Source organism: Thermobia domestica, chromosome 11, assembly GCF_964235325.1.
Source record: "Thermobia domestica chromosome 11, izTheDome1.hap1.1, whole genome shotgun sequence".
Lineage (NCBI taxonomy): Eukaryota > Metazoa > Arthropoda > Insecta > Zygentoma > Lepismatidae > Thermobia > Thermobia domestica.
The window spans coordinates 82229403-82241603 of NC_137464.1; the positions used below are offsets into that span (position 1 = coordinate 82229403).

Sequence of the window (12201 nt, forward strand, 5' to 3'; positions counted from 1 at the left end):
GTCAGAGCTTGCGTTTTATTCCTTTAGTTGAAATGCCAAGATGTTTGTCACAGGCTTTAATTATTGATTTATTGAAAGTCAGGAGTAAGGAACATTCTCAGAACAAACTGTGTAATGGCTGCTTTGCTTTGAAATACGAAGGTCATTTCATAAATAATACACATTAATTTTCTGTGACTTACACGTTTATTGTTTGGAGAGGATTTCTTTATAGGCCTTTAATATAATCTACCTGCTTGGCAATACGGAATCCCAACTCGGAGTAGCTTCTGTATTCCATCAAGGACGCCATCTTTGTGAAATTGTCGAATGGTTCGGTTAACGGCTGCAGAAGACATCCAGACATGGAAATTGACGTCCGCACAAAACATACGTTGTTTCAACTTTGGGAACAGGTCGTAGTCTGGTGGACGCATGTCCGGACTGTAGAGAGGATGAAGTAATATTTCCCAACGGTATTTGAGAAGCTTTTGTCGCATAGTATAAGCAGTGTGCGGACGAATGTTTTCGAGGAGAATCACTGGATCCGCCCTAAGCAACTGCGGTTGGGATTTGTACATTTTTCTGCGCAGTTTCAGTAGGAATTCACAATAATACGCTGCTGTGACGCTTCTTGCACATGAAACTCTGTCCATTACGATAATGCCTTGGTGATTGTAAGCAAAAATCATAATTTGCTTAACCTTTGATTGAGATCGGTGACACTTCTTTGGTCTTGAAGAAGATGGAGCTCTCCACTCATTGGATCGCGATTTCCACTCCGCCTCAAAGTCTCTGATCCACGTTTCATCAATAGCAATAATGTGGCGCAGGAAGTCCTCACCTGCAACGTTCAATCTTTGTTTCAATATCGTTGTTTTGTTCAGATGTATCTGCATCTGTTCACCCCTCAAAAAGTAGGGGACCCATAATACAGAAATATTTCTCTTCTCTAAATCACTTCTCAGAATTCGGTATACTGACGCAGATAAATCCCTGTGATGTCAGAAACTTCCTCACATGCCACATGGTTATCTTGTTCAAGTGCAACTGCCACAAGTTGAATATTTGTTTCATTGGTTAATGATTTCTGCCTATTTGATCTTGCAGCCTATATGCTCACATTACCACTACGGGAACGAGAAACAATACTACAGTAAACTGTTGTCTCACCACAAACTTCATGTAAAGCACTATGAATTTCGGGTAGATTTTTGCCATTTAAAATTTCAGTCCTTATGTACGACTTCTGATCTTCAATAGACACGTTACCGGAGACATCTACCGTCTCCATTTTCAATACTTGTCACAGTCACAATGTGTTCACTAGAGAGCTCACAAGCACAGGACCTACTGCCTCAAAACCTCACAAGGAACAGACATGATCCTGTCATCCGGACACCCAAATAAAATCTTGTCCATTCGATAAACATAAAACGGGTATGTTCATGCACAAAAAATTAGGTGCCATGGACAAAGGAGTAAGTCCCTGAGGCCCATTACCTTGTTAGTATAAAGAAAATCGTAGACTCGCAGTGAAATAACTATTGTATCAACACTGTTAATTGGAAAGTCATGGTTTATAGTTCATTCTCTTCAGCATGAAACAAGCTTTCCAGAGGTGCTATGTATTGCGGCTCATAACTTACTTAAACAGGGAAAATTGGGAGAATGTCGGGAAAATTCTCTCCAGAAATTCCACCTATCAACTTTGGATCCGTCTAGAGTAAAAGCACACGATTCCCTGGGTAAAAGCACACGATCCAGATGTATCTCGAAAAATAATATAGGGGATAAGAAATGACTGTACCAAGTTTTTATTGATAGATGGAACAGATATGAGGGAAAAGTTTTGTATAGCAATACACACTTTCCCCTCATACCTGTTCTGTCTAGCCTTTAGTAAGTTTATGTACTGCATTTAAATTTACTCTGTTTTCACTTACGTATTAATATGTTTAACAGCAATATCCTCTGCTGAATGCAGGGCCTTCTCATTTGCTAGGCGAAAAGTAATGTGTAATATCGTTGAGATACGTGTGTATGTTCTCTTTTCCTCTGTCTCTCGCTCATTGGTAAATTCGACGGGTGTCACAAACGAACTCTGCATCAGATCCCTGGCAAAAAAAAGAAAAAGAAAAAAGAAAGAAAAGAAAAGAAAAGAGAGAAAGAAAAATTTACTTAAACGGAATGCGAATATCGAATCTCTTGTTTCTCTAGCCCTCTCATATCCTTAACTTCATAACTACCCTCTGACATACTCTGTGACATATCACAAACTCTTAGTCTATATGAAGTTAACAACCCACAACTCCAAGGAAAATAACGCAACCGAAGCAATGAATTTCTAGAGCATTAAGTTGGTGCAAATGAAGTGTCAACGTTGACATCTGCTAGGAATCTCATCTTAGCAATACAATACAAGCTGAGCTAAAGTCACGAGTCCAATGGCAAAAACTGTGCACATCCAGTAAACAGGCTCGGGTATCCACTAGTCAGTAGGCAGTATGAAACTGCACTATGGGAAACACAATTGCGAGTGATTTTGCTTTCAAATTCAAACTAGCACATTTTGCGTATCAAGCTATACCAAACATTATCAGTATGTTAAGGTCAGAAATGGTAAATGATGACAGCATTGAAAGATGATTCCCGTGAGCACCGACCAACATCATGTCCGAATGAGCTCCACAGGAATACCATGGAAGCAGATTCTTGAAAAAGTGTTACACAATACTATTATTGTTTGGCGGCTCTATGCAATCGGTAACGTGAGAAGTTAGACACATGGGTGGTACCTGAGATAACGCCAGGCCATCTTAAAATGTGCAAACTTCTCAGTGTAAGCAAGAACCGGGAAAGTTTCCTGCATCAGATTGTCACTTTTGATGAAAAATGGATCTGCTATGACAATCGTAAACTGTGAGGACGGTGGTCGGATCTTGATCAACTCCAAAACCTCTAGAATATATTGTTGCTAGTATAATGACTTATTCTATCTTATTCTATCGAGTCGGAAACTATCTCTGTAAATCATTCCAGTGACGAACTTCCTGAAATGTACCATAACTTTGCTCGCTAGCATCAAGAAATGTTTAGAAAAAAAAAACGGTATTTCAACATATTGCACTACAATGCATGCGCAACGTAATCACCATGAATCTCCAGACATTTCTAGTAGCATGGCACAAGCTTCTGTACACCTTCAGTGTAAAAATCTGCAGCCTGAGAGTGCAGCCAGCCCAGAACTGATGTCTTGAGCATTTCACTGTCGTTGAAACACTTAGTAGGTAGTTGCTTTTTCAGGTGCAGAAAAAGAAAGAAATTGCTGGGGCGAATTCGGGACTGTAAGAGGGATAATTAAACAGTTTCTATCGAAATCTTTGAATTGTTTCGACAGTACGAGCAGCTGTATATGAGCGGGCGTTGTCATGAATCACAAGAATTTCAGAGTGTAGCATCCTTCTTCGTCGATTTTGGATGGCACATCGTAGAATATTCAATATTTGGTGATACACAGTTACTCTAATTTGTCGTCTTGGTTCCATGAATTCCACAAGAATCACACCCTTTTAGTCGCAAAACACGATTGCTCTGATTTTGTGAACTGATAATGTTTGTTTGAATTTCTACGCTTTAGGATGGAAAGAATGCCGCCATTGCATTGACTGCTGATTCGTCTCTGCGATGGCGTACGATATCCATATTTAATCTCCCGTCACCACGTGGAAAAGAGGGCATCCCTATCCTCCCCCCAACGGACCAAAACGTCACTTTCAGCTGTCATTCCTTGTTTTCGTGAACGTCTGTCAGCGTCTTTGGTACCCATCTTGCACTCAGTGTGTAATAATCTAATTTGCAAGTCCCAGTTCGATGCACTGTTTTCGCAGACGCTTCTATAAACTTTTGGGCGAGTTTAGCTATTGTGAACTGGCGATTATATCGCACTTCGTCATTAATGCTTTCCACTAGATCGTCCGCCTGAACACTAGGCCTGCTGCTACACTCATCGTCATGAACATTTGAACGTCCTTTTCGAAATTCTCTGCATCATTACCTGACCTTCCCTTCACTCATTACTGTTGGTTTATAAGTGACACACAATTCCCGACAGATGTATTCTGTCCTTTGGCGTTCAGAAATCGTATGACAGACCTCCCTTCATATTTGGCGGGAGTTTGCATTATGGCAGCCATTTCATCTTACTGCTACTCGCATGTATGCAACTGCAATAGAACGATCTTCTGCGCAAGCTCAACTTCAGCAGTGTTGCCAACCCCGTGTCGGCCCTTTTACGACATGCAACTGATAGATACCGTCAAATATAAAACTATGTCTGTGTTAGTTTAATCATAATTAAAAGCAAAAATTCAACTCTATCGTTTTTACACAATGTTTCTACTCCTGCCTAGTAACACAGATCAGAAGTGATCAAAAAGTGGAGGTGTGTAATACGATTTTGAGATTTGTTTTCTTTATTCACGTGTTTTGAACTTTTTAAATTTGTGTTAATTGCTTATTCATAATGAAAAAGACTTTGACATGCAGAGTAATTGGTTGTAATGTTATACTATATCATTGTATGGATATATGCATAATCTTTCAGATATTCAGTATCTTTACGTGTTGACTGTGAAGGATTACGAGTTACATTAGAAGTATGTTAACAGTAATTCATTATCAGAAGTACATTTCTGCCAAATTAAATTAAACGGAATAGCCAGACGAAGATTTGATCTAATTTTGAGTTTTAGCCTATCTTTAATTAGCGAGGCTATATGGCACATGAACCTACAACTTAACGTGAAATCCGAACGATATGAGCTCTCACCGGAAATTCAAACCGGATCTCCAACGCCAAAGCCACGTACGCTAACCTTTTGGCCGCGAGGGAACTCTAACAAGGGGAAAAGTGCCTTAGGAGAAGGCAGTTCTTCCAGTAATAAAGCTGGCGGAAATAATAGTGGTAGTACAGCTATTTTGACATTAGTTCTAAGCATAGTCAATGATTTCGATGACTGCAGTGACATTAGGAAATCTGAAAGAAGAAATGAAACATAATAATCTAGATTTTGTATTATTTAATAAGATTAGGTAGGAAGCTAATGAGAAATAAAGAAATGAAGAATAGAGGATGTATTCTCTGGACGACTATAAGGAGATAGCAAGGAAGGCTATTGTAATTGTGTGGAAGTAATTCTAAGAAGCTCTAGAAAGACAGGCTAGTGAAAAAAGAATTTGTTTTGATAAGGCTTGATAATAAAACTTAAGGTAGGGGGAATATTTAATAGTAATAAAGATGAGAGTATTTACCAAAGTACAAACAACTGAAAGAACAGATCCAGACAAATCTCCCTCAGTCGTAAGAGGATCCAGACAAATCTGTGCAGTATATGGAGAAGACGCTGTTGTTGAAAGGATTCCTCAGAAATAATTTGACTGATTTCGAAGTGGAAAGTTTGACCTGAGCGATGTACCATGTTGTGATCGCCAATCATTCTTTGATGAGGACTGTTTCAATGACTTGATCCACCAGGATCCACATTAAAGCACCCGAGAATTGGCTACGGATTTGGAGCAGTGGAAAGACAACTGTTGTGCGACACTTCCAACGTATGGGAAAATTTCAAATACTGCGTTTGTGGGTGCCTCATCCACCCTTGAGCTCTCTCATAGCTCTGTGGATAGTTTATACGACTTTGACCGAAAGACCCGGGTTTGATTCCCGCCGGAAGCTCGTGTGTTTCATACCCTACATTAAGAGCTGTAGGTCCACGTTTCATGCATCCTCACTGCTGAAAGGAATCTAAACTCAAATCCAACACAATGTTTAATTCAGTCGGCGTAGACAACAAGAACCACCGTGTGGCCATATTCTTTGCTTATCCGAAATCGTGAATCCTATCAGCACACCAGTCCTTTCTCTCATGTATTGTTATCGAAGATGAGCAATGGTGTCTATACGTGAACTTTAAGCAGACGAATGAATGGGCCAGCCCAAACATATAAGCCAACGACACATTTTTTAAAAAAGCATCCCAAGAAAATAATGTAGTGTGTCTGGTGGAATAAGGAGGCGATTGTACAAAGTGAATTTCTACCCCGTAATCGTGCAATCACTGCTGATGTAGACTGTGATCAACTTCAACGTGTTCATGCAGCAGTTCAAGGGAAAGAATCCGAATAAGCGACATGGCATCATCATTCGCATGGACGACACTAGACCTCATGTGACTCATATGACAACTGTTGCCATTCAGCAGCATTAATGGGAGAATCTTTAATGGACATACAATTCCAGTCAATTGATTATAAAGTTGTTGAATAAGTAGATAAAACCTCGCCTGGGTACATAGTTCCAGGATCGATTTACAATATGCATCCTGTGCTCATTACAGTTGTAAGTAATAATGCATATAAATATACAAGTACAACGTAAAACTAAAAAAAAGGAGTTAAATGTTTTTTTTAAACAGTGTTTATTTTATACAAAGTCAAATAACAAGTAACACAACAAAAGTATAAAAATACAAAAGTAAACATAATAAAAATTGATTTTGCAAAATGTATCTTTGGCCTAACTGCTAAATATCGAAAGATTTTTACATTGCTATTACTATAAAACAATACATGTTAACTTGCTCATTGCTCTCATTGTATAGTACCACTTGTAATTTTTTCAGGTAACTCTTGCTGCAGACTAAAAACATTAACACAGTTGACATTAGTTAATGCACATGTTCTGTACCAATGTACCATTGATTAAAGAATCTTATGTACTAAAGAACATAAAATTACTTGTTCTGGTCACATCGATAATATTTAGTGTGAAGAGAATGGTAGTCAGTCATATTAGCATTTCTATTTTCTTTCCGGCTATCATTTAGAATAGCTAGGTCAACAGTTATCAATATTAAAACAAGATAAAACGTCAAAATACTGTACAAACAGTAAGCATATTTGTGTAGCAGTAAAAGCATTTGGACTGCCTCTCAATATTTTGCATTTATTGACTTTTCTAGGTTAGATTTAGGTGAGATTAGGTTAGATTTAACTGAGGGTGTAGAAAGTACTACGACTCGCTGATCTCTGTCATGAAGTTTTTGAAAGCTCTTTGTAGGCTTTCTTTGTTGAAAGGACATTTCGTATAAGCTCTGCTACAACTTCCACCTTTCCTACCCACTTCGATTGCTTGTTTTATGCCTGTTCCTTCCAACATATATCCAACAAGTTTGTTGCTGAAACGAATTAAAATATAAGATCTAATTAGATAGACGTATAATGTCGTAGCGATAAGCTTAAACTAAAAAAGTATATTCTCATTATTTTGGATTATCGGAAATGGAAATGAAATTATATATTTATAATAGTTTACTGCCCGGTGATTATGTTCTGTAGACTTAAGATTAATGCAGCGAGTAATCTTCGCTAATTGATAGATTAAGAATATATATATATATACGCCGGAATCCCTATGAAAACCTATTACAAACTATAAGCTATGATATCAAACCAAGGACCTTTCATCTCAGTTGCTGCATTTGGATTAATTTCTAACATATGAAATTGATACTGCCATATAATAATTTAATACTATATTTCCTATTCCTAACTTTACATATTACCGTATATAGGCTACTATAGAAAACTGACAAATCATTTAGTAGTTTTAATGAACGATTTATTACATTCATACTCACAAAATTATCTTTAAGAATATTAGAATCAAGAAATTTTGTGATTGAATGAAATATATTGGATTTTTTTTATCAGGAGCCAGAAAATTTTTGAACGGCCCCTAAATCGAGTTTTCTTACTTTTTACGGAATAAACACATTATACTGAGTTAGTTGGTAGTTTTGGTTTGGCTACACTATATGTAGTTCTCCAGATATAAGGCTTACAAGAAAATTTTTGCCTGGAATATATTGGATCTTTTGATCCAAAAATAGAAAATATGTATCACATTCTAGAAATATCTGTATCATTATTTGCTTGGCGGATATTTCCAGAGAATATGAAGTCTGACCTAATATCTTTAATAAATAAGACAAATAAAATAAAATTAAAGTTTGAAGATAAAGCCCCTAACATCTTAGAAGGAACTACGAAATAGAGCAGGAAGATGTTTTGGACATTAGTGTTGGGAACTAAAATCTTGAACAAGTGCTTACTCCTTTCCATTTTATGACAACACTTGTGGTAACGGAACGGAAACAGAATATCTAAGGTATTTAATTATGCTAGGAAATTAGCATTTATTTGATTTATGTTACGTTGTTATTTGAGAGTAACCCATACGATTTTTTTTAAAGTATCTGCCCAGTATTGGGAAAACTCGGGCTTTAAATGTGTTGAGCAAAGAGTGATATAATTTAGAGCACTAACTGTGCATGCCGTAAAGAGAAATAAGATAATAAAACTAATATATATTATTATATGTTTTATCCAAAATGGCGCCGTTTGTTTAAGACAAGGTACAGGAGTTTTAGTAGAAGTCAGCGGTGGCCGTGTTAGTGTTAATGTCCCCTGGTGTGTTGTGCAGAAGAGGAAGGGAAGAAAGTGAAAGGTGTACATCTTACATTTAATACACATATTCACGTTTTCTTAGAAATACATTTACACTTATCTACAACAACCCTATTCATCTATATTTAATTTATTTTCACTTTTTTCCATTTTTACACCCTGACCATCTGGGTAGCTGGCCCTTTTCGTCCCGCTGGACCTTCTTCCCGATTTTGACTTTAATACTTCCTTACTATGACAATTTTATACTTTTCCTGATTTTGACATTTTATTTACTTCTTTCATAACTATACTGAATTCTATTTTTAACTTTTATCAATTTCTTAATAATATAATTCAGGCACTTTGGCGGCGTCCACCATTTGTAAACTTTTTGTACAATTTTATACAAGCAATTCATTCTCTACACAAATAATTCAATAATTCTGTATTTTTAGCATACTTGACCTTAGTTGTTGGTGCACCAAATACTTAAACATCATTAATGGTGAAGAAGACAAGACAATATATATTAAATTCGTTATAATGAGTGCGCGTTGTATCTATGTCATGATCGAAAATCATTGTATGAAATACGTCATAGAGAATGTATTTTCTTAAATAAATACAAGTAAATTTGTTAAATAAATACAAGTTTCTGAGAACTATTTATTTAATAGAGAACGTTATTTGTACTTACGAAGTCTTTGGTTACACGATGAAATCGTACATACCAGCATTACGTCGCATGGTGATGTGTGCTTCCTTTTGACGTTGACAGTTATTTGTCATACAACAATATAAATTACCTACTGCAATGTCCATTTTTGAAGGTGAAGCCTTTGCAATAAGGCAAGCATTATTAAACATAAAAAACTTAACATCATGTATTTGTTCGGATGCCTTAAGTGTTATAAAATCAGTGAATAATCCGAAACGGTCTATACAAAATTCATGGAACATAATGTTGATTAAAAATCTATATCTTATCCTAAAAAACAACAATCTTAAAATAACATTACTATACACTAAGGCGCATGTAAATACAAAATGGAATGAAGAAGTTGATAAATAATCTAAGAATGCAGTGAATATGGGAACAAAAACTAACATTAAAATTCCTTTTTCTAACTTTAAATATCTTATAAGAAATAAAATGGAAGAACATGGAAAAGGAAAATACGAGGACCTGGCATCCATTATTGGAACCTAACAGACATAACGAAGGAGTATACATGGGGTTCTCTCAAAAGTTGGCCTAGATCAAAAATAATTTTATATCATCGCTTAATTTTTAACACTGCTTTAACGCCCACTAAGTTGAATATAATGCAAAAAAGAGAAACAAATAAGTGCTGGTGGAAAAGAAATAGGAAACATCAACCATCTAATATTCCAATGTGAACTGTTACAACAAAAAATAAACATATTCAATAAACATCTTCTTAATTTCTTTCATACTTTTCCAGTCTCCACAAATATGATTATATACACTAGAAATTGGGAATTAATTAAAAAAATATTACAATTCATCCAATATAACAATCTAGATTTATATATAAAAAAGATGGTACATTATCAAGAACTTTAATTAATAAACCACCTTTTAAAAAAAGAATAGCTGGGAAATTACTATTTACACTACATCAAATTTATTGTTTCAATTTAGTGCTCTTAACAATTTTATTTAATACAATTTGTCAGATCTACACAACCTAACCCATTGATTCCCGGCAATTCTAAAGTACAAAGGTTCATGTGAAGCTTTAAACCTAATTCTATCATTTTTAGTTATTTTTATCACATAATTAGGAAGAAGGCAACTTGACCTAAACGGTCGAGCCTATGAAGAAGGTGTCCAATTGGAGGCCGAAATGAAATGAAAATTGAGGTGAGGTGATTTTAGTTTAGCGTCCCTTTCAGCAGCGAGGCTATATGAGACGTGGACCTACTGATTAACGTGGAATCCGAACCACATGAGCTCCCGCCGGGAATCGAACCCGGGGAAATGAAAATTGAAATGACAGTTATTAAAATATAGTCAACAAGACAATGTTGAAAGATTGGTCTTGTATTTATGTGTGCAGAAATTTTGTGCTTACATAATTAGGCGACTTCCCGAGAGACACATTTAGACCTAAATAACACTATACATTTAGATCTAATGTATATCTCAGTAGTTAGTTATTCAGATTAACCCAGCGTTAAGTTGTCCCTCCGTTTTTTATAAAAAATAGGAAAATTTACAGGAGAAATTAGGTAAAAATTATGATTTGGAGTTCTTATGTGATGTTTAAGTGTGTAAGTTTGGCAGTAAAGTTATGTTTAATAAGAGGAAAGATATGTGGAAGTTGGTACTATTTGCAAGACGCGGAAGGTTTCATGATTCAGCAGCATGCCCATTTTATATCGAGAACAGAACCCAACGAATCCCTGTGGGGCTTCTAACCCGTTTCTACTACTACTACTACCACCCCTACTACTACTCCTACTACCTACTACTTATACTATGGATCGGCATAATAAAACTGCACGTTTTAATATTTTAATGCTTTTTTTTATAGGTTTGAAACTGGAGGGGCAACTCTAAACTTAAGCCTTAATCCAATTTATATTGCAATCACCGGTGAGTTATAGCACGGCCAACTAGAGATGGTCTCTGACGTCTCTTACCACATGCGGTGGGACATTGCAGCCCCTACTTTGATACAAGTGTTACCAACCACGATCACTCTGTCTTATACCATTAATTAAATTGCCACTACAGTTGCACCGAAAAAAAACTTGACACGCGAGTAGTGGCAATGTCACTGCGAGCTGTCAGAGACGTTCTCTTACTGGACGCACTAACGGATCTTCTATTACACTGATGTGCAAAACTTAAGGACGAGATAGGCAAAATAACATAAAATACTGCATAGTTGATGAAAATGAATGAAAGCCTGCAGTATATTGCCAGAGGTCTCCTACATGTGCATAGGGAGCAAGAGGTTACATGGCATGGTGTCAGTGTGATCATATCGCAGAGTGGGTCTGCTTCTCCAACCAAAACAGTCGAATGAAAGGGATGAGACAATGTGTCAGACAGAGGTATTAATGTGCATTGTCATGGTGTTACAACATGACGCGGAAACAACATTTGGATGACTCCACACAGAGAAGAATAATCGGGAAGCTAGAAGACTGATAAAGTGTATCGAATGTGGCTCAGGAGTTTGGTATTTTCTATAGAATTATTTCACGTTCATGAGAAGCGTTCCGAACCATAGACAATGCCGTACGAAGGAGAAATGCTGATCGAGCACGATCAACTATATCAGAAAACGATCGCTACATTGTGCAACAGCCAAAAAGGAATTGACGTCAAAGATCTGGTGCAATTGCAAACATATCTAAGAGGATTGGAAGTTGCTAAATCTCACGCTCCATAGTGGAACATCGACAGCATGGGGTGGCCTCTCCCCGACGATCATTAAGCTGTGTGTTTTCTTACATTTGTGGTCATGCCAAGAACACCAGGGCATCAGGATGAAAGCTTATTTAGTCTGAATAATGACACTATACATACATTCATCTGGCGAGAGGTGGAAGCACACAATGAATCCAGGAACATTGTCGAACATCATCATTTTGGTGATCTGGTGTTCTTGTATGGTGAGGCATAATGTTGGATAGGCACGCCGACCGCCAATTTATAAACGCGATGTACTTATA

General features: G+C 36.7%; 1 protein-coding gene across 1 annotated transcript in view; it reads right to left on the reverse strand.

Annotated features, from left to right (window-relative positions):
• Positions 1–6462: 6462 nt before the first annotated feature.
• LOC145663607 (uncharacterized) overlaps positions 6463–12201 on the reverse strand; it is a 38781-nt gene continuing 33042 nt past the window's right edge. Inside the window, exon 6 of the mRNA XM_081729716.1 lies at positions 6463–7217. Coding sequence (XP_081585842.1) covers positions 7052–7217 — 166 coding nt within the window. The 3' untranslated portion in view covers positions 6463–7051. The remainder of the gene's footprint in view (positions 7218–12201) is intronic.